The sequence below is a fragment of the Stylophora pistillata genome, chromosome 8, assembly GCF_964205215.1.
Source record: "Stylophora pistillata chromosome 8, jaStyPist1.2, whole genome shotgun sequence".
In the NCBI taxonomy this organism is placed as follows: Eukaryota; Metazoa; Cnidaria; class Anthozoa; order Scleractinia; family Pocilloporidae; genus Stylophora; species Stylophora pistillata.
Window position 1 is genome coordinate 14,921,329 of NC_142526.1, and position 22,698 is coordinate 14,944,026.

Genomic DNA, 22,698 nt, shown 5'->3' on the forward strand with positions numbered 1-22,698 from the left:
AAAACACATATTTGATCGAACGGATACACTCGAACATTTGCGATTTTTCGATTAGCTGAAGAAAACGAAATAATCTAGATTTACTGTAACTATTAATCTACGGATCAATTTCACTATAGGTAGTGTCGGCCAACATGTCGGTCGACAGTCGAACGACTGTCGGTCGACATGTTGGTCGATATGTCGACCGATATATGTCGGCCGATAGTCGGTCGACATATCGGTAGACAGTCGGTCGATATTTGACCGACACTTGGCCGACACTCGGTCGACACTTGGCCGATGCTTCACCGATACTTCACTGACACTTAAGTGATGCTTCAATGGCATTTTACCTATTGTCGACCGTATGGACGTGTTTTAAGGAAATCATAACAGGATAAAACTTCTGCTGTTCTTCGGGGCATAGACTAAAACTAGGAACAACGAAACGACTGAAACAACCGAAACTGCCGAAACGAAGCGACCGAAACGAAACGTCCAAAACAAAACCACCGAAACAAGGGAAACGAAACCACCGACTGACAGCCAAAACGACTGGAGCAACTGAAACGAAACAATCGCAACGAAACCACCAAATCAAGCGAAACGTAGCCACCAGAATGAAGTATTATAATTTAGGCATGAATCCTCTTCAACTGCACTTCTTTCCTAGCAGAGGTATGTTAAAATCTAACATATCGCTCGGGCCGTGTTTACGTGAAACCCTCCAAGGAGGATCAGTTCTCTATGAACAACTTCATTTTATTTCGATAAACAATAACTTTAATGAAGCAATTCAGTATTCATGTTTAAAAAATTCATTAAAAATCATTAATCGTTATTATCACAAATCTAATATTACCTTTACTCACGCAGCCGGGTAAGGCAACTGAAATATAATAACAACGAAAATGTGCGGGAGGTCGTGAGTTCAAATCCGGCCGGACCAACACTCAGGGTCTTTAATCAACTGAGAAGAAAGTGCTGCCTTTGTAATAATACCTGCAAATGCTTAGACTTTCTAGTCTTCTCGCATAGGGACGATAAATGGAGGTCCCGTCTCCTACAGGGTTGGGGTAGGAGACGTTAATTTTCCACACAAGATATTACTGTGTGATGGATGTCCTCCCCGGGGTGGGATGGGTGGGTAAAAAAGGGGTTAGGTGTCAATTGGAACGAAAGTTCTGTTCCTTTCTCCTGCCATTCCTGTGGCGAATGAATTAAACTAAATGTTTCGTTTAGTAAATAGGCGTCGCCTATGATGACAGATATAATTTAAACAACAACAAACATATGAAACATATGTATGAACTGCGGTTATGAGACGTATATGTGAACGATCCTTCGCAGTAAAGCACTATTTGAGCAATAGTGAAAATCAGACCTGAAAAAAATTTCAGGCCTGTACGGGATTCGAACCACTGACCTCTGCGATACTAGTGCAGCGCTCTACCAATTGAGCTAACAAGCCAACTGGGAGCAGGCCATCAAATTAATTCGACATAAACCCGTAGATGATAAATCAAACAACAACAAACATATGAAACATATGTATGAACTGCGGTTATGAGACGTATATGTGAACGATCCTTCGCAGTAAAGCACTATTTGAGCAATAGTGAAAATCAGACCTGAAAAAAATTTCAGGCCTGTACGGGATTCGAACCACTGACCTCTGCGATACTAGTGCAGCGCTCTACCAATTGAGCTAACAAGCCAACTGGGAGCAGGCCATCAAATTAATTCGACATAAACCCGTAGATGATAAATCAAACAACAACAAACATATTAAACATATGTATGAACTGCGGTTATGACAACTCGTAAAGTGTTAGCTTGTCGTGATTTAAACCAGTTTTTTCAGAAGAATCAGTGAGAGAGAAGTCGATTTTTGTATCTGTTCGCTTACCCGAATCTGCTAACCTGAAGTGAGAAACCTGTTTTTACGACCTGCCACAGAAGTAAGTTTCCAGTCATGTTTTCTTGAATTTTGCCATGAGATTAAGACTAATAAAGTTACGTTTTCTGATTTCGAATTACAAATGTATTTCTCTTAGATCGAATAATCATTAAAGTTTGGATAATATTATACGGTTTGTGGTGGTCGTCTGAGCTGACCAGTTCCGAGTAAGGAAACACTAAACCTAAACTAAACTAAAACACGTCTGATCTACCGTTTGTTATAATTACCCACTACATTTTGAAATAACCGATTGGTTTCTACAGAACGTCAAAGAAAATAGTCCTAGCTAAAAAACACTTCGCCAGAGCCTCGCGAAAATTGCCCCCTATTCTGAAAATGATTAGGAGTAAAATCCGTCATTTGGATAGAAAGGAAGGAGCTGCTTTTCCTCCTTCAATTCATTTACGCGAGTTTTGAGTTCTTTCAAAGTAACCCTGCAACGACGTTCAATACTCTAGGCGGATATTTTCCCTGTCAGTTCTCACGCTCAGTCGCCAGAATTCTTTCCTATCTCTTGGGGTCCACGATCTTGAGTTCACACAGGCCGATGTAGTCTCTTAACGTGTTTCGTGCGATGCCAAAGCGTCGCATAGCTTCTGTTAAGGAACAGTGATGGTTTTGTAAAATTGTGAGGACGCCTTTATATCTTCGATGAATGCCTTCCAGATTTGATCCTGATATCGGTAATTCTGAAATAAAAATGGAGTAGTTTAAGTTCAGTCATCGGTGAATGTAACCTTTTTTGTTTGTGAAATAATATGTAAATGTTTATAATGTGATATGGCGATTCCCTGACACCATAATGGGTTTTGACTACGACATTATATAAGGAAAATATCGATTCCCAGGGATAAGGTCATGTTTGGTCAACAGGTCTTATTGACGGCGCAATTGAGCGCGTGGGACGCGCGCGTAACGCGAGGGATATTCCCTCTCTCGCTCCCCTTTCCTTTCCGGTATGCAGGCTAGACAGCAGGCTACGGATGATCGTAATCGTGCAAACCCGGGGGGAGGGACTCTCATGAAAATAACGGGGATGATCGTCGTCTTGCTTAGGGGTAAAATCAGGGATTGTCGTCTCGCTTACGTTTTTCAGGACTAAAATCTCACATTTCTGGCTGTCAAGCTATCTTTTGAGGTTGCTTGCAAATAAATTTCAATAAAGAAACCCGCTGTCATTCAGTTTTGGTTCTCTAAGGCGATAAAAAAGGAAATCAAGATACCTACAGCAAAAAATTGGTATCTTTTAGGGATCCATAAACCTAGAGCCACGCCCAGATTGGTCTCCTTTAGAGGGTAAATTTAAAATTTCCCACGAGCAACCCCGTCATTTGTATTAGACAGTCTTCCCCCCCCCCCCCGGCCGTGCAAATGAATGATCAAAACTTCAAAATCGATTTAAGGTAATCTTTAGTCTGCAAAGTGTGGAAGGTATTGTGGCCCCGACCACTGGTGATTTTGACCAATTTATTTAAGAGCAAGTCAAATACCCGGGGGGAAAGTGTCATTGGTTTCGACTCGTATATAAATCAGCCATGATCCACTAATTGTTCACGAACTAACCTTTAGTCTCTTTTTTAGCACACTCTGCTCCTTCTTCATCGTCGTTTGTTTCCTTTTCCCAATTATCGTCCTCGATGAAATCGTCGTCCCCAACGTCAGTATCAGATGTTTGGTCTGTCCCATTATCAGTGTCCACTTCAGTTGCAACTGATTTTTGTTCACTCTTGCCCTTGCTAACCGACTCTACAAAAAATATTGCATTTTCAGTTGCATGTACGGTTTGAGGATCGAATAAAATGGTTTCTTTAGCATTTGGCCAAACTATTAGTCCACGATAGAATTTGTAGTTGTCGATTAAAAATTCCTGATACGCTTAACTTTGCCATGTTTTTAACGCGTATTTTTGTTTTCGAAAAAGTGCAGTGCGTTTAGCTTGAGGGAAACTAAACGGCAGGGTTGAATCAAGAGCAGCATCCATCACAGAAAGACCCTGAAAGCATCAGGGGCGTAGCTAGCGATTTTGTAACTATACGCCGAAGGGTACTATTTTGAGTGGTAGAGGCTCCCCACTAGAGGTGTCTGGAAATTTTCAAATTTTGGCGGAAATGCCATTTCCTGCATCTTCCGTGGGATATTACAATAAATAAATACGTCAGTGAAACGCAGTAGTTAGTTGTTTATTTTAATTTATCTATCAGCCAACTGAATTAAATAAGAAACAATATATGAAATAAATTCAAATCAGCCAATCTAAAGATAAGAACAAAGGCTGGTAGTTTCGAAAGAAACTGTTTGGGGCTGCGTCGGTGGGAGTAACGAGATAATTTGGATATATCAACAAAGTTGAAATGGTAAATTGGCCACCGTAACGATTACAAAAGCTAACGTTTCGAGCGTTAGCCCTTCGTCGGAGCGAATAGAGGAATTGTGGGTTGTGTGTGCTTTTAAAGGCAGAAAATGGAGCAACGTTATTGGTGGTAACATGGCAACGAGAAAAACATAAATAAATTAGTGGAATGAAAAGCGTTCGTTGATCTCTGTGGGATTTGAAAGATGAGCTTTTGTTCAAGATTTTTACGGCTTTCCGTGCTACCTAAGTGCAAGGAAAGACCACAGATTGCCATATGTTGCTTAGAATGATTAGGTAAATTAAAATGTCTAGCGACTGTTTTCGATGTGTCCTTGTCATTCCTTTCCACGTTAAGGGTTTGCGGTGATGCGATTTTTGCGGCATTTTTGATGCGGTTTTGCGAAAATTTTCTTTTTAACTTGCGCTTTAACTTAGTTTTACAGGACTATGCGGTTTGCAGTTTCCTTGCATTTTGATAAAACTCGATGTGGTATTACTGTTTTAACGTATTTATGCGCGGACCCCCCTCATGACTCCCTCTTTGAGCGATGTTGCAAGGTATGTCCACCCCAGAATTGTTGCAGGAAACATTGCGCGCAACTTTTCCAAAGTAGAAAGAAAGATGTAATAAATTGAAAAGAGATATTTTCCCGTTAAACAACGCCGAATTTAAAAATTTTTGATTTCTCAACAATGTTTACAATTTTTCCCCGCGTCCGATTCCTACTGTTCTCCCTTCCCTTTCTAGTGCCTGTCAGCAGGCGAAAATATAGTCTAAGCATCGAAATAATAGTCTAACACACCAAATAGCGCCAAATCCTGACAAACACGATCATGCATAATTCAAAGATTACTCTCGGACAATAGGACCAAGAGGGTTGACAAGAAACCATGCACAAAATTCTACATACCTTCAAGTTCTTCGATGCGTCTTTCCAAGGCGGCGATCGTTTCCTGGTAATATCCTCCTCCTTCTTCCTACTGAGTTCTTCCGATTTTTTCAATTGCTTCATAGCAGCCTGCAGGTCATTCTTGGCCTCTTTGAATTTCTTTTCCGGCACTGTCTTTTCAGGCCTCTTTTGTCCACTTTTATTGCTTGTCCCACACCTGAAAATGCAATAAGGAAATACGAAAGTAAGAAATAAGGCCTATTCGTTAGGGAGTTATAATTTTGCTCCATTTATAGACTAGTTCGCCTGTTCATAATTCCACAAACTGATAAGGATAAATTTCGATTTTAAATCTTGCACGACGGCCATAGCTATCTATATTTTTCCTCCAATAATCCATATATTTTACTGCATATACTATTTTGCAAACGAAATCTATAATTAGGGATAGTTTGCTTACCAGTCATCGTTACTTCCTTTACGTTTCTCATTGGCTGCTTGTGGCGGTGCTGGTGTTGATGTTGACGTTTCAGTCCTTCTGCCCTCCTTTTCAGGAGTCTCCAACGCCAAAACGCTGCTTACAATACTAGAATCATGGCACTCACAATTTTTCGCCGATACGCCGCAAAACTCGCAGCGGTAAGGGCAGTCCATCAGAGTGTGGCCATCCGATAAAACACATATCATACATGTCTTTTGTAGTGCAGCCATAACGCGTTGATGTTCTCGAATACACCTAATGCAGCTGCAACGAATCCTCTTCCGTGTCGCTCTTGGGGTCGATATCAGGGAGTGTGAGAAAGTGGCATGTCTCCAAGAAAATTTCTTCTGTCTGAAATTCTCACATTAAAAAAGTGTAAAAGTTACATGAACTCTTCAAAGGACTTATCTTCCGCGCTAATTACTTTTTTGCCGCAAACTTGGGTGTTGGATTTTGTGAACAAAGAACAGATGCTAAACTTATATCAATTTCATTTTGCGTTTCCAGGCAATTTCATTTTTTCTTGTCAGCAGTTTTTCCTTTGGGCCTGCAATACTGGGCTTATTTCATTGTACCTGATTGATTATGAAAATACGTTCTGATCATTGGTCTCGGTCATGAAGTACAAGAGCAATGGGGGGTGTTGCGACACGGTGCCTCTCGCTGTTCGTGGTTTATCAAAGTCCTGCACACGTACGTCAAGGGCTGTCATGCTGTTCCCGTCGGCCTCCAAGAGAGAGATGGGTACTGGGGTTGTTTGACACACAGTATGCTCCAGCCCGACCATACCTACAGCTCGTAAGGCGACGCAATGCAGCGACTCTTTTGCGTATTATTCAACGGAAGGTTCAACCTAGCTCCAACCTTGGTAGCAAAACTACTCTCAGAAATAAAATTCCCAAAAAGGAGTTTCGTTGAAATTAAAAAAAGATCATTTATCTTTTTTAACACTATACCAGCAATCCGATCAGTGTCAAACTTGAAAGAAGCTTTACACAGAAAATGGCATTTAATACAAAATTACCACCTTCAGCGCCATTTTTCTAGGGAAATTTCCAATAGTCACCACTCATATCCTTTAAAAGAAGAAAATCCCTCACACATGCTCGTGAGAGCAAAGAACTGATTCAACAAACTCTAAAAGGTTCTATATATGTTTTCACACAGGAAGGGAATCAGTATGGCCTGTCAATCTTTGCCAATGAGGCGATAAAGGTGGGCGGCATTCAAAATACCCAAGTTCTCTGGCAAGCGGTATTTTTCGCGGCTTCGCCGCCCGCTTCTAGGAGCTTCGCCGGCAAAACTTTATTTCGCACGCGCCTACAATACCGCAAGCTACGCAGGCTAAAAGGGATTCGATTTACATTTTATCTCAAAAGCCAAGCTTCCTAAAAGGCCCCACTTTTTTCGAGTTCTTTGTTCCCTTATTTTTGCAAAAAGCAGTAGAGGAAAACTCCGCCTTATAAATTTTTTGCAAAGGAACAGACTACTGAAAAGAAATGTCGACTGCGGGAATTGAAGGAATGCAATGCGTCTCATTCGCCATCTGCGCAATGGGGACGGATACATTTGGTAAGTAATTTCAATTGCAATTTTAATTAATAAAACTACAGATTTTCCCCGCCGACCTGAGCTAAAATTCGATAGCTTTTAACTATTTCAGACCAGTTGGAGTGGACCCAGGATTTGCGATAACGGTTTGTAAACGGTTTTCGTAAAATCTTGAGAAGGGCTTCAAATTCGAAAACAACACCCTATTTCAGACCGAAATGGTCAAAATCTATACCCTTGGAACGGGACATACCTATATAGCTTAAAGTTAACTTTTGAACAGGAGATGTCACCGTTGTCGACGCTCTTTGTCAGTGAGAGTTCATTCGTATTTCTCTGGAAGCAAAATTTCGATCGCACGGCAGTTGCAATTTCTCTGGAAATGGGCGCACAAGAGTTCGTTACGAATGATGGAAATTGAAGGAACGGCCTCACAGAAAGTTTTAGGCAAGTTCGCACGAAAGTGTCGGCAAGTTGCATGGGAAGCATTGTTGCGTCACCCGATCCCACAGTTAGGCGGACCAGGTGTGATTATGCAGATCGACGAATCAAAGTTTAATCACAAGTCCAAGGTAAGAAAATTGGAAGTACAGGCGTTCGAGTAGTCATGAGTTAGGTGGGTTCAGACCCAAGAGGGTGTCCTTCGGCGAAAAATGGTATCTGTATTTTTAAAGTAAACTCCAACAAATTATGTTGACATAATTGTTTAACTTTTTCTGTTGACATCTGGCTGACATCACTTGTCAGTGAAGGGTACGAACTAAAAAACGTACAGTGGAATACCGAATTTCGAACCATAAACGGAAATTGCAATTTGTTCGAAAAATGGGGAGCTTCGAGAAAGCGGGAGTAAAATTACCGTGAAGTAAAGGCAAGGGAAACGAATTTTGGTTCCAAAAAAGGGGATTTTCGGAAAATAGAGTATTCGAGAAATCTGCATTCCACTGTACAACGGTCGTAGTTTCTAAGAGAACGCAAGCGTTGCGAGTACATACAGTTCATGAACTCACGACTGGAACGTTTGTCAGAGTGTAGGAAAATGTGAAATGTACTCACTAGCTGACCTCAGCTGTTTCCATCCTCTCATTACAGAACCAAACTGAGGCATTTAATCTGATGCTAAAGATTTTTGGGAGCGCGTCGTATCACCTCCGCCCTCTCCCATCTTTAAGGTACCGTATTTCCAATGATTCTTTTCATAATATTTTAATTCATGCAGCTGTAATTGTTATTCCTTTGCAGTTTCAAAGGGGGCGTCGGCCTCGAAGAGAGGGATGGGTACTGGGGTTGTTTGACACACAGTATGCTCCAGCCCGACCATACCTACAGTTCGTAAGGCGACGCAATGCAGCGCCTCTTTTGCGTATCATTTAACGGAAGGTTCAACCTGGCTCCATAGTGTACTCAGACCAGTGGGCGGCTTATCGGCAACTCCAGAGAAGACTCGGTTTACAACACGGGGCGGTGAATCATTCGCTACATTTTGTTGATCCAGTAACCGGAGTCCATACACAGAATGCTGAAAGCAACTGGTGTACGGCAAAGGAAAAATTGAAGAAAATGAAGGGAAACACAAACCCTGACTTTCTCCTTGAATACCCACAGGAATTCACGTGGCGAAGGTGGTATGGTGAGCCTCACCCAAATGGATGCTTTCGAAGGCTGGTCGATGACATTGCTGAACAGTATCCCCTTTAAGGGAATCAGTCAAAACCACTGTATTCGTACGGGACCCAACACATAGGAAAAAAAGGTCGTCTCTTTCTGCTACCATCATCCCCCACCCTCTAGTAGGCTTGGTTCCATACCCCCACACCGGAGTAAATCTATACGAGTGTGTTGTTTTACAAGCTTCTTGGACACAAAGTAATTTAAATAATCTTTGTTGAGAAAATTTTTGTTGATGTTTTTACTTGTCTGAATAAAGTTTCATTGGTTTAATATTAACTGTCTCAGAATTATTGCTATTTGAAGAGATGCACTTCAGCCAGTTCCGGCTGTACCATAGGCATGTGTGAACTAAAGACTAAAAAGCATGTTACTCGGCTGGAGTTTATTCCCGTGGAGTGACGGCCCTGCGATTTGCATTACTCATTAGTTATTGTAAAGCTCCCGTTAGGCGAGTAGGAAAAAGCTAAAGTCTAAAAAATAAAGGGAAAATATTCGAGAGAAAAGTGCAGATTGAACCATAAAGAGATTAGGTCTTCGGAAAGTTTATCATAGGTGCTAACTTTTTCTTAAAGTGGGACGGTGACGCAAGGATTTGCGTTTATGAGGATTTTCACTTTCCCGTTATTGTTACTTGCTTAACGGACTTCAATTCGTGAGTGGCTCATGTTGTAGTAAATAAATCACCCCCAGACTTTTTAAATTCACCACGCCACTCATAAGTCGTTTCTTATCTTAATCATATACCTGAAAGTTTATGCCTTCAAATCAAATTTTTCTATACCGACACTGCAACAATACACAACCACACGAGCGACGTTCAAACTATACTTACCGAGAAAGTTCAGACACTTGGCCGATAGACTACCGACACTCGGCTGATACACCACTGACACTTGACCGATATTCCACCGACACTTGACCGATATTCCTCCGAGACGCGACACTCCATCTGTCGGTCGACAGGTCGACCGACTATCTTCCGACTATCGACCGACCTATCGACCGAGCATCGACCGACTATCCACCGACATATCGACCGATATGTCGGTCGCCATGTCGGCCGACACTACATATAGTAAAATTGATCCTAATCGACTTCATTTGTTTAGACCTAACTTTCCAATCTGTATATTCTGTCAGAAACAGGGAACATTAGGATAAGGAAAACAGTTCGAAAGCGTACGCTTAAATCCTCTCTCCTTGATTAATTTTTTGATTTCCAGACCGACCGACTGACCGACCCTCTTTTACGAAACCTCACAAAAATTGATGGCCCACCTCTTTTTATGTTACTCACAATTACATTTCAGCGTGATGATGCTTGGTTTTAGGTTAATTTTCAAACAATTCATTAACTAGGAAATGGAATTTGACAGCAGAAAACGAATATTTATTTCATCAATTGGGAAACATTCCAGCTGAAGGAATAGCTTCTCTCTCTACGTAACCACACTCACTAAACACCCCCAGAAGAAATTAAAGGCTTCCCAAAAGATCCAGCTTTCTTTAGATACACATAAAACAAGTCGACTTAAGAAATTGCTTGTACGAGTAAGAATCTTTTAAAAATCCTCTTAAAAATAATTAAAAAACCGGAAGTCATTATCGATTGTCTTTCCCCATTGAGCAGAAAATCATAATAAACCTGGACTAAACTCGTGCATTGTGAAATTTGTGAAATCTGAACGGCGCGACCTTTAAGGCTTGACGTCTCTTACGGGTCATCTAAAATTCGAGAAGGGAACAACACTGTAGTGTGACAAACCTGTTACCCTAAAAGTGATGGATACTTGTCACGGCTGTGATTGACCGGAGAACAATTCCTGCGAACTCTTCACAACCTCCATTCCTTTGATAGGTGGATTGTTACAAAAGGGAAAGCCGAATAAACAAAATAAGTAAACAAAGTTAGCTCTTTTTTGAGAAGAAACTAGGAGCTAACAACCTTTTAGATGAAATTGATGTTCTTTTGAGAGGGATGCCAGCTTTATCTGTTTTGTTCACGAACAGAGAATTCGTTTCTGGCAGATCTGACTGAGCAGTAACGTTGTTAGCTGATAATTCTGAACACAAATTTCTCGGGAGAATTTCGCCAGTTCCTTGATACTCAATGTCTTGACTCTGATCTTTTTGTCGACTTCCATCCAGTTTAGAACTTTCTGGAGTCTCTTTGACTGCCGTCTGCTGCGATGTTATTGGTGACGATTGTGAGCGTGACGAACTCCTCCTGGAAACCTAAAATAAAAGAGGCAAAAGATTGCTTTCTACAATTAGAAATAAATCATAGTCGGAAAACACATATATGAACACGTGCTGGAATGAAAAAGCGTTTACATGAGACTATAGTTTAAATCACTCACACCAATACAGCAGCAGTTATAGTGTTTTGGTAAACAAGCGAAGCTGCCTTGACGCCATAACAATATTTAATTATCGATTCTAAAAATGAAAGCCAGAACAAGATATCACCATTCTCCGGGAAAACAAAGATTACTAAGAAGTACTTGTCAATGCCATCAAACCAACACACTTCTTTTAAGACATACCCAAATTCAATTAAAACATAACCAAAGTAAAGCGCGCGCTCTGACGCGACTCTCACGCTTCTTTCGTGCTTAGAAACTTCCGCGTGCATCCATAACTCAATAGCGTACGCTGTGGTGTTTACCATTTGTTAACGAAGGATATCGCGAAGTGGCACGAGATTTCATAGACGGAGACGTTTTCACTACTGAGTTATTTCCTAAATTACACCTCTATACGGTATGACGTCAAAGAAATAACTCGCCTGCAATGGAATGAAAGGCACTGCCGAACTGTTCAGAGTTCCACTTTTTCTTTGCTGAGCAGACTGAGGACCCTCCCTTTTTGGTGGATCTTGACTTCTTGTGCTTAATGTACAAGGCTGAGATTGAGGTGATAGCTGACGTAAAGGTTTTTGGGAGGGCAGAGGTGCAAGGCCAGCAAAGGTTTGCGGTGTTACGGGATTGGGCGGTGATGAAAAGAAGACTGGGGAAAATTGATGCTGCGGGACAAGTTGTCGTGGCCCTGGAATGTTCGGCATGATTCGTGGCTGAAACATAAGTAATGTATTGCAAACAAAGTATGTAAAACGTCACACCACGGGATTCAGAGCACTAAGGAAGAGAAACGAAAAGGTAGGAGCGGGGTGATCTTATCTACTAGCTCTACTCTGTTCGCAATTCTTCTAAGTTGAGAAAAAATGTCGATCGATTTTTCAAACTTCAGAGTAATACTTGAAAACTGAATAGGTAGAAAGACTGGAGCATACTTAACAATGTAGTTTACCCCTTTTGGGAAATTAAGCAATTCTCAAAAGACATTATGAGTCGTTTTCTTGAAGGTAACAATTTGTATCCTCGAGTTACGGCTTTGTGCATGCTTTGATCTACATCTTTTCTCGTTTCGATTGATTTACTTTTCAAATTTTTCATGCCTTAAAAAGATCAGTTTTACATTAAAATTATACAATAAAAGAGAAGGTTACCGGGCCCTATTAGTTCGTCCATTAATTGAGAAAGCCCATCAAGTTATCCGAATGTGCCTTCGCTCTTTTGCAAGGAGTCATGGGTGGTGTTAAGAGCAGTAGAGGATGCGTAAATCAGTGCATAGGAATCCCCATAACACTTTAAACGCAGGCTAGAGCGTCGCAACCATGTAGTAATAATCAGAAGGCATATGGTTACAGAGTAGCGTTCTCTAATGTCCAAACGAGAAGGTTTCACTCACCAATTGAAACAGTGCGACAGATGATGCACTATCCATGGCTTCGACGTGATCGCTACACACACTCCCGGTAAATTTAAACCCGTTGGCTAACTCGACAACGGCAATTACTCCCTGAAATGAATGTTAGCATAATAAGGTATTATTAACGAAAAGCTCAGCATCCCTCCTCTCTTTCCCCAACACCCACAACATTAGCAGACGGTGTGTTGAGTGCGGTCAGAAGATCGGCCATTTTTCGCAATTCTCAAAACTCTTTCATCGAGTTTTATCTTGAAAACGAAAGTTTGCTTAAAACGTAACTTGCTGTGTAGTTTTCAAATCATAATCACTATAAAAGTACTTTCTGACGAGGAATAAAATAGCAGAGAGTTAGGAAAAAAAACAATGAACAAATACACCCTGCCGCTATACTTGAACAAAATTAAGCGTAACTACTGCAAATGTTAAATGAAGCGAGCAAACCTCTGCTGCTGGAGTATGGTGATAATATGGTGGTGGAAGACCAGACGACCGACACCAGGCAAATAAGGCTAATGACGGTGAACTTCTGAAATGTTGGTAAAAAAAAAAAAAAAGAAAATACAGATAAGTTTCCAAACTGTTCCCGTGTGATGGTGAAATCAACTCAGTTTATGGATCAACAACAACAGGCGTTGATCACTGTCACTTTTGGCTGATAATGATTTTTCTTGACGCAGAAAGTTAAAATAGTAGGCTTGTTCCTGTCTCAGTAAAAATAAAACTAAATGCTCAGTTTTTCCTTTTCCAATTGTCAACCACTTCAGGGGCGCAGCCAGGATTTTTCAAGGGGGGTGGGTCACAGAGGCTACTCGCCATTTACACCGCTGCTCTCCCGCGTATATCAGCGGGCTCAGACGTATTATCGCGGCAGGAAGACTCGTATCAATGGCTTTTACGGCCAAGATATTGTCATGGCGTTTTCGCCACCTGAATATTGTAGGTTGTATGCTCTAAAGAAGATCTATCAAGGGGGGGGGGGGGGGGGGTCACGAGCACCCCAGGATCTCCCCTGGCTACGCCCTTGCACTTGAAAGATTGAATATTTCAGCGATAAGTGGGACTTTTTTTTGATGTATTTGGCTCTAATTTGTGGCAGGATTGCGATGTTCCCTGCTGCGTTGTTGGTTTTTTTTCGTCGGGCAATTAGACTGGTTGATTTCATATACATTTAAACGTAAGAAAATCAAACGGTTATTGCTTTCGTTTAAGAGGGAACAAAAAATATTCAAAAAACATATAACAAAGACTTCATAAACAGACTTACATACGAACCGAACATGTAGCATCCCTAGTACCCCAGAATACAACACTGGCATCTCAGCTTTCATTTTTTGTGGTGAACTCACTACAACAAAAGAAAAACTTACCGCGTGTGGTACGGTAAGGTTACCAGCGGAAACGGTTGCATAGTTCTTTGGGCAGAGCCTTGAGACAAATAAAAAGTATTCATATGGCAGCAGTTACACCTGAGCTCGTCAGTTTAGTTCTCCCAAATTGTACTTCCTACGGATAATTGATTTCTGGCTGAAGTAAGTAAGCAACATGACCGTGTCATTGAATGAATGAACTTAATATTAATTATTCTAAAACACATTTTTGCGAGAAAGCGACGCTACTTTCATTCTCACAATTAGCAAATTTTACTTTGACGAGTGGCATATTCTGTGCGTAGTTTTAAATTCTAGCACAAAAACACCTTAACCCAATCTTTTCGAGTCTTTTGACCTCGTAATACACCGGGCTAACAGGGATGGATTAAGTGAAGCATGACGCCACGGCAGCCAGACAGGTGTTTCTAAATAATGAAAGTCGGCCATATTAGTGGATGACCTTAACTTAGTTATTCTTTCAACGATTACAATATTTTCGGGCGCAAATTTTGTGCACGATGTTCGGAGGTGAATGGTGAGGGATGGACGGAATTCGAGTAACCAATCAGACCGTGCCTTCAAAGCTATCCACTGTTTTAGTAAATACTTATCCAAATTAGTATTATTACTCTTTCTTTAATGCAAATTCTTTCTTTTGTTGCAAAGGCAAACAACATAGATGGTCAAGAGAGTGAAAAGGGCCTATCGAGTGAAAGTTGATCAGTAAATCATATTAAACTTTCAGCCAAAGTCGGTGGAAAGGGATATTAATTAGCTACAGAGAAAAGCCTACCTAACTCTCAATCTCACAAAACCGTGGACACTGAAAAAGTTTGAATTGTTTATACGTCAAGAGGAAGAAGAAAATCAGATGTGAGATAGTTGCAGTTGGTGAAAGCTTATATTTTGTGATTTGTTTGCGTGTTCTGATCTTATTTCAGGTGTCCACGTTCTTGCGAGTTTAACAATGACTGTAATCTCACTATGACTGCGAAACAGTTCATCAACTGTCAAATGTTTGCCCGTAAGGTTTTTTTGTTCAGGTCTGTCTAGTTGCTTGTCTATCTTGGGTTCCTGTGCCTTGCCAATCTGAAGGAGTTCACGAAGAGCCCTTGTTCCTTCCTGTAAATGACAAAACAACCCTTCACTTCAACAAAACAGCAGAAGGGAGAGACAAAACGTATACGAAACCTTTTACTTTGAACGACTATCCTATTGAACATTCCATGAAGATGCAGGACACGGGAAGGCTAATAAGCAAGTAATTGTTTATGTTTAGGTCAACTAATGCTGAATCAAACACACGAGGTAGCTTACTGTTCTGTTAAAAGGACACAATTATACGCGGACAACCAATTCCTTTTACATCGGAATGGAAATCACAGTTTTTGAGAGTTCTGCCAGCTCTGCTTACCTTGTGGCGTTCCAAAAGGCTGTATCCTGGGGCCTATCCTACTTAGTACGATCTACTTGAACGATCTGTCATCCGTGTTCCGGCATTGTTTATCTGAAAGCTACGTTAATGACTCTAAACTCTATATCTCCTTTCCAATCTAAGACTGGACCGAATCAGTCTCTGATATAAGCGGTGATATCCTCAGAATTCCTAACTGGTGTTTCGATAATCTTCTGAACCCAGATAAGACGCAGCTCATGCTATAAGGAATTTTGCCAAATGCTCTCAAAGTCCCCAACGTCATTTTGTAGCGACTGTATCGTAATTTTAACTTAAATACTTTAGTTTTAGATGATTAACATCGAAAGCCCCGTTGGGAGTGTTAATAAAGTTTGAATTGCATTTTAATGTTTCGGCAGGAGGAATTCTTTGTAATTTGCCAAGCATGCACACAAAATATACTTATGTCCAATGAAGGCCTGATTGAGAGAGGAACACATTTCATGGTTTAAAATGCTGTACATTTCACCTCACGCAAGCAAGTCCACTTGATCCCGAATAAACACCGTTAGCTTCTCAGAATTTTCCTTAACTAAAACTAACTAGCATGAAGTAATAATTAAGATACTTGTACAATTCAGTCGCATCAGACCTTGATCAGCACTTCGCTTTCTTTCGTATCCTGGACTTTGTCGTTGCTCTTGTGTTCAGGGCTGTTTCCTGGGAGATCGAAGGCACCAGGACTATTTTCTTTAAGTTTAAGCTCTTTCCACATGTCGGCAAATTCGCTTGGACTATTACTGGACTGATTAGTTGAGATGTCAGCAACCTGGCGATTAAAAGGCAAAAGGTACGTAATTTTCTATGAAAACACAATAAAAATTCCTTCTCTGAAAGTCCAATATTACTTGTTAAGTACACCTCCCCTAGAAGGACTGCATAGTCCCCTGTTTCCTGATAAAATATATTTGTTGCATAGTGTATGCTTTGTCCGACATGAATACTCCTACCTTTGGAATTCCAGGAGGCGTTAGGTCTGGTGTATTCCTCTCACTAACAGTCCTATGATGAAAAGAAAACCTCAAATATGCTGTGACAGGAGGAAAGCGGTCAAACTGGTTACTGAACATCACTAAGGTGGTGAATTTTCTCTCCACATTCATACCCAGAGAAAACTGTTTACTAAAGATGAGCAGTCCCCACCCGAGTAAAGCGAGGCAATGTTAATAATATTTCTTCAATCTTCATTGGAAATGCTGTAATTGAATGGGTGACTAAGTCACGCCTGCTTGGAAAAACGGTTCAGTGACAAGAAACTGATTTGGCTTCCGCACTCTCACTCATTCAAGATATCAAAATCACTCCCTCTGAGGGTTCGTCAGGACCTTTATTCCCAAGTCACTTTGGATTCATACTATGGTTTCATGCTCCAACCCTGACATAGTCCAGTTCCTGAGGACATAGTGTTGGCAGACTTCCTCGAACAAAGGCAATGGTCTACCCCCTTTACACAATTTTATCGGTATGTAGAAGGCGTGCAACAGCAGATTACTAAACATTTCTAGTGATGGTAGCATCAGAAAGTCAATTTCATCAATTCCATCCAGTACTATTCCTTGTAAGTATATATTTTCACTCTTTTAGAATAGAGTAGCAAAAAAACATAATGGCCTAACAATGGGACTCGATATTGTTTAGATCTTACGCCATTTACAACGAATTCAATTCCAAGCTGATATCTTCATTCACTTGTAGTTTTAGATTTCAAAAATGTGTATCTACTGGGGTGTAATTGACGTAATCTCCCTCGATTGGATGCCTTTCTTTCAAAAATTTAATTAAGTATGATTTTATATAAACATACTGACCTGTCAATTTTTTTGCTAATATTAACCTGGGCTTGTGAGGACCCTCTGCCTTGAATCCCCGGTATTCTTAGCGTTGTACTGCTAGTAGCTGATTTCGGAGGGCCGTTACGCTGAGATACAGTTCGTTGATTATTGAAGGCATTTGAGTAACCAAGGATTCCTTTAGAAATAACAAATCTAATAAAATTGCATTCTGCGTTTGAAAATGATGCTATATCATAACAATACCTGAAGAATCTAGCCTGCTGTCTGCTGAATTGCATTGACTGCCTTTGCTCTCCTTGTTCAGCTGAGGTGAGCTGCCCAGGTTTGTGCCGAATGAAGCATTGCTAACTGATTTTCCTTCAACTTTCTTAGCTTCACATCGCTCACCATAACTGATATTAATAAGTGCCACAGCTTCAAGCAAGAACACATTTTTGGATGAACACCTACAGGAAAAACGAGTACAAAAACATAAATTTATAACACAACTTAAACTTTGAGTAAATCTCTATATTTCAACTCCACAGTGATAATTCTTAGTTCTTTCTTATTTAAGAAAAGTTGATAGCTTTATGTGGGAGACTGAGAAAACCAGTGTCACTTAGGGCAACCACTCTGCAACTTTACTCATCACCTGTAATTGTCTCATCCAGCAAAAGTAAGCAAAGTTTCCTACCTTAAAGCCAATCCACTGAGGAATGGTTCATCAAAGATAATTTCATAAAGAACATCAAACGAGTTGGGACCTAATAATACAAAAATACGAGATGGAATTAAGCTATTAAAATTAAAAATAAAGCATTTAAACCAAAACAACAACAACAAAGCTACCTCATACCCTCGTGAATTCCAATAATGGTTCCCCTTAGTCCAAACGGAACAGCCACATTCAGTTTGACGTTGACTACTCGGTCGAATAGCTCAAACTTTGCATCGTTATCAGGGAGAACAGCTCCCTGATGGTCAGATGGCTGCGGGAGAAACAGTGAGTCACACTCTGCAATTTTATACTTGTAAGTAAATCAGCTGGGTTCACACTGTGCAGTTTTACAATTGTAAAAAATTGACTTTCTCTCTATGAAACTTGACTGAAAAAAACGATCTAGTAATGGATGACAGTTTCAATGGAAAACCACATCTCAAAAAGACCGAGTTATTTTTTTAAATTAAAGCGCGATCATTGCCATTAAAGATGTACTGTATTTGGCCACAAACGTGGGAATCAAGAGGAAATGGAAATGACATATTTAAATTGTAAAAGCACTCTAAGTAGAAAGAAGATACATGTGCTGTTAGCAGGTCCAATTACGAAAAAACTGACAAATCTTATTGAAAGAAATGAGCAGACTCTCTGCCACTTTTCTCACTTTGATCATTGGCACTGATTGGTACGATTGAAAATAGTTGAAACTGTTTTCGTTTCCTGAAATTCAACTGGTTAATTTTGTTTAAGTTATTCTGCAACACCTTATAGCGACATTGTAACTACCACCAACAGTTGGAAAGTATCTGAATGAAGTCACCTCTTAATGAAACCAATTTTAAGTATTCACAACACAGTCGCCCCTGCACGTTTCCTTTCAAAAATAATAACGAAGGCTTGGCAACTTACTTTGAAGAGGAGGTGAGGCCGCACACGTACTTTAACTGCCTTGGGTCTGTGGTTTAATGCCTTGTGATAAAAAATAAGCCTTGTTGATATCTACTGCAATCTCTTAGTAGTAGAGTATCTGTTCAACATATTTTGAGATCAGATAAGGATGCCAGATGTAGACCATCGCCAGAGATAACGCTTGAGAAAATCATCTTATTTAATTTGAGACATTAAGATACATGTCTAAAGCAAATGTCCAAAAGTAAAGTTGATGTGAAATAGATCCATCTTCAGTGTCCTTCTCCCTTCTCTCTTCAACCTCAGATAGCCATTATGAAAGAACATACTTTATCTCCCTTGTTTCATCTTTGTGAGATCAGCGATTTCTTACAAAGTTATTACAGATGATTTGCTCCGAGAAGCAGTGTTGACCGTTGTGTGAGTGGCGAAAAGGAATGTATCACACAGCTCCTCGGAAGCTTCCTTGGAACAAACATCACCATAAATTGATCATTGAAAAAAAAGCAGGAGAACAAAGCTGGGAAATTTTCACAAATCCCAAAAGCTCAGATACCAAACTTGTAAAGCAAAGTACCTCCTCTGGCAGACAGTTCATGCGGCCGGGAACAGAACAGCCACTCTGGCTTACACGGTATTACATCATCTTGACATTGGTGTCAATTCAATCTTAAACCAATTTTAAACGAGGAAATGAAATAAAATGATAAGAACGGTAATGGAGCCTTAAGTATTGATAATGACACCATGCCGAAGTAAAATGTTCAGCCAAATACCTGCGAACCTTCGTTAACTTAAGATAAGCTACAATCACATGTTCAGCAACAAGACAAAAGGCCTGCGTATCACTCTTTCAATGCTACTTTGCCAATGATATCTTTACCTTGGTACTCAGCACCACCTGTTCTATAGCCTCTACAACTGGATCATCTAAACTGATACTGCCACATTTCACAGGTTCTAGTTGGAAAGAAGGTACTGTTTTCAGCCAGTCCTGAATCTCTGATAATAGTTCAGACCTGCAAAATCGTAAACTTCAAGTCAATTCTTTCTTGTTTACTTCCAAAATATTCAAGCAATACTAAATGAGCTGCAACCAAATGTTAAATAGCTTGTCGTATTGTAAAAAAGCGAAGCAAAGTAAAATCGATATGAAATATCGCTGCCTCCTTTAGTTTTAATTTAGCTAACACACCGTGACTTAACCCTTTTTCAATTCCAGACTCTAATCAGAAATCATGATTGAATTCTCTCCAAGCTCAGCAAAACTGAGAATTCTAATCAGTAGATGTCTGATTGAAAGCCAAAATATTCAGACCCAACAGAATTTCATAGTCTATTTTAGTAAGTCTTTTCAACACTTAGGAGAGATCAGGAAAAACAATGACTAAATTCTCTGTCTTCTGAATTGTAAAGCTTACCCCTTTTCATCTTCATCTAAGTCCTTTGTAAAGCACCGATCATTTGGTGACATCTTAGCCAAAGTTTCAAAAATATGTGGAAACCTGACAAAAAGAAATCACTCAGCAATGTACCAATGATTACAGATGAGGTGATACAGAGATGTGACTCAACTTCTTATAGCTGCATAGGAGCAAGAATGTTAGTAGCTCAAGGTCTTCTTTAACTCGCAGTAAATATGGGAGGGTATTCTTATGTTCTGAACCCAAAGCAAAAGACCCTTTTTTTTACAACACCATGAAGTATTCCAGATTTTGATGGTCATCGCTTTGATCTCATATTTCCTCTTAAGCCATGCTGGATGGAGTGGGTAACATTTGGAAAAACCTTTTCTGTTACTCACCCTCGATACTTTGGGGAGTAACACAGCATGCTAGTTTCCAAAAATATTGCTTCTATACTAAAGTCAATGTAAGTGCTTTTAACAAAAAAAATTAAAGGTGTACAGGAAAGGTATTTGAAGATCAGAAGAACAATGTACCTACTTGTTTGAATACTCAGAAATTATTTTCACAGCTGCTGGAGAAAAAGTCCATCCTCCCCCTTCTGTTCTCCTGGCATATCCAAGAGCCTGAGTAGGAAAATAAAACATAAGTAAGTTGTTATCTGAGAGGGAAATATAACAAAATTCTGTAGGAATACCCGTGCTGGAAGACCACCGAACCTGGAAGACCAATAAAACTGATGGTCTACACCGTATGTTTAAGCAGGGTAAGCCACATGGCTCCTGTTCAGAGTTGAGTGTCTCCCCTACTGAAATGTATTGACTGACTGTAAAGAATTAAATAACTAAAGAAATTCTGACGATCTGGTTAGCTACAGAGGAAAGGTACACTAGGCAGTCTTTCAAATTTTGTAATAGTTACGGTGGCCAATTTACCATTTCAACTTTGTTGATATATCCAAATTATTTCGTTACCCCACCGACGCACCCCAAACAGTTTCTTTAGAAACTATCAGCCTTTAGCCTTTCAAAAAGCTCAGGTGAAAAGCTTGCGCGACTTCTCAGCAACAAAATCCAAACGGCAAAGGAAAATAGCCAAAGCAATAGCGGGGAGAGCTGCATTTACAATAATGCGCGTGGATAAAAGCTTCTTTGTTTTTTAACAGGACAAATCTAACAGAAGCAAAATGCTGGAAATTCGATCCAAACACCCTGATCAACACGAAATTCAATATACTGTACAGCAAAGATGATGATGGTTCTTCACGCTCGCCTTCCTCATCCGAAGCTTATGCAGAATGAAGTGAAATAAAAGGACGCCATTCCATGCAAAAAGCTTTTCCGAGAGCTTTCAGAGGTGGTGTTATTTTAAGTTCGATGTGCCCAAACTGTAAGTGGGTCCAAATTAAGGTTCAGATTATCTACAGTTAGGGTGGCAGACCGTGCCCGGGTATGTAATATTGTACAAGGCAATTCACTGTGGATTGCCAGTGTTACTCGCTTGGATGGCCTTATTCACTGACCTATATTGGGAATAGATTACACAGAGGGCAGTGCAGATATTATTTTAATACTAATACTAATATACTAATACTAATATAGTGTTTCTGACCGCTTGCAGCCTAAGGCTGAATTACGGGTGCAGTTTAAGGTTGAGAACAGACGTCAGCATATCAGGCGCCTCTGGCAGCCGCTTCAGTCCATCGATCTCAACTTCCCACCCATCCCACCCAGGGGAGGACATCCAGTAACCTCATAAGTGGGAAATTAACGTCTCCTACCCCAACCCTGCAGGAGACGGGACCTCCATTTATTCGTCCCTATCCGAGAAGACTAGAATATCTAACCATTTCTTGATGTTATAGAAAGGCAGCAAATTCTTCTCAATTATTTTAAGACCCTGAGTGTTGGTCCGGCCGGGGCTCGAACCCTCGACCTCCCGCACAACAGTCCAGTGCTCTATCCATTGAGCAAACCGGGAGGCAGTTAGAACCGACCTAGAACCGACCTAAACGGCTACTGACCAGCCTAGAAAACTCACACGATGCAAAGGAACAACCACAGGAGCTGATGTAGTTATGAAATAAAATATCAAGAGCAAATTTCGAGAAATCAAGTAGAAAACTTATTACACTGGCGGCAGCGCGCATGGGATATGAAGCGAATCCTACGTTCTGATTGGCTACCCGAGCGGGCAAGATGAGCCTATCTTACCCGCCTTGATTCCGCGCAAGAAAAAGATTGCGTGGAGCGTACTTTCAGTCAAACTTCGTAATTTTGGGCAATGAAGGCGATGGAGTCACAAAAAAGCGAATAACAAAAGAAACTTTAAACGGTGCTACAAACAAAGTTCAAATTCTTTTCCGGCTCTCGAAATAAACAACTCATCCTTGATTCTTA

At 40.4% G+C, this 22,698-nt stretch overlaps 2 protein-coding genes across 3 annotated transcripts in view; both read right to left on the bottom strand.

Moving 5' to 3' along the window:
- Positions 1-609: 609 nt before the first annotated feature.
- LOC148725162 (uncharacterized) lies at positions 610-10,130 on the bottom strand. The gene is made up of 3 exons (XM_088729977.1): positions 5,210-10,130; positions 3,509-3,691; positions 610-2,634 (listed from the first exon to the last, which is right to left on the bottom strand). The coding sequence occupies exons 1-3, from the start codon at positions 5,309-5,311 to the stop codon at positions 2,545-2,547; spliced, it is 375 nt and encodes a 124-aa protein (XP_088586103.1). The 5' UTR covers positions 5,312-10,130; the 3' UTR covers positions 610-2,544.
- Positions 10,131-10,259: 129 nt separating this feature from the next.
- Positions 10,260-22,698, bottom strand: part of LOC111332903 (5'-3' exoribonuclease 1) — a 56,269-nt gene continuing 43,830 nt past the window's right edge. Inside the window, exons 28-43 of one of the 2 annotated variants that reach the window (XM_088729975.1) lie at positions 20,840-20,925; positions 20,315-20,398; positions 19,777-19,912; positions 18,894-18,953; positions 18,120-18,252; positions 17,958-18,027; positions 17,525-17,727; positions 17,297-17,456; positions 16,439-16,490; positions 16,081-16,257; positions 15,016-15,154; positions 14,030-14,087; positions 13,104-13,188; positions 12,642-12,752; positions 11,680-11,964; positions 10,260-11,126 (exon numbers count right to left, since the gene is read on the bottom strand). In XM_088729975.1, coding sequence (XP_088586101.1) covers positions 10,800-11,126; positions 11,680-11,964; positions 12,642-12,752; positions 13,104-13,188; positions 14,030-14,087; positions 15,016-15,154; positions 16,081-16,257; positions 16,439-16,490; positions 17,297-17,456; positions 17,525-17,727; positions 17,958-18,027; positions 18,120-18,252; positions 18,894-18,953; positions 19,777-19,912; positions 20,315-20,398; positions 20,840-20,925 — 2,166 coding nt within the window. In that variant the 3' untranslated portion in view covers positions 10,260-10,799. Of the gene's footprint in view, positions 11,127-11,679; positions 11,965-12,641; positions 12,753-13,103; positions 13,189-14,029; positions 14,187-15,015; positions 15,155-16,080; positions 16,258-16,438; positions 16,491-17,296; positions 17,457-17,524; positions 17,728-17,957; positions 18,028-18,119; positions 18,253-18,893; positions 18,954-19,776; positions 19,913-20,314; positions 20,399-20,839; positions 20,926-22,698 lie in introns of those variants that run through there. The other variant, XM_088729976.1, reaches the window with a different exon arrangement.

Coding starts and splice junctions, on each gene's coding strand:
- LOC148725162 (XM_088729977.1), bottom strand. CDS start 5,311: ATGAAGCAATTGAAAAAATCGGAAGAACTCAGTAGGAAGAAGGAGGAG. Junction 3,692..5,209: donor ACGCATCGAAGAACTTGAAG/GTATGTAGAATT, acceptor TATTTTTTGTAG/AGTCGGTTAGCAAGGGCAAG. Junction 2,635..3,508: donor TGCTAAAAAAGAGACTAAAG/GTTAGTTCGTGA, acceptor TTTTTATTTCAG/AATTACCGATATCAGGATCA.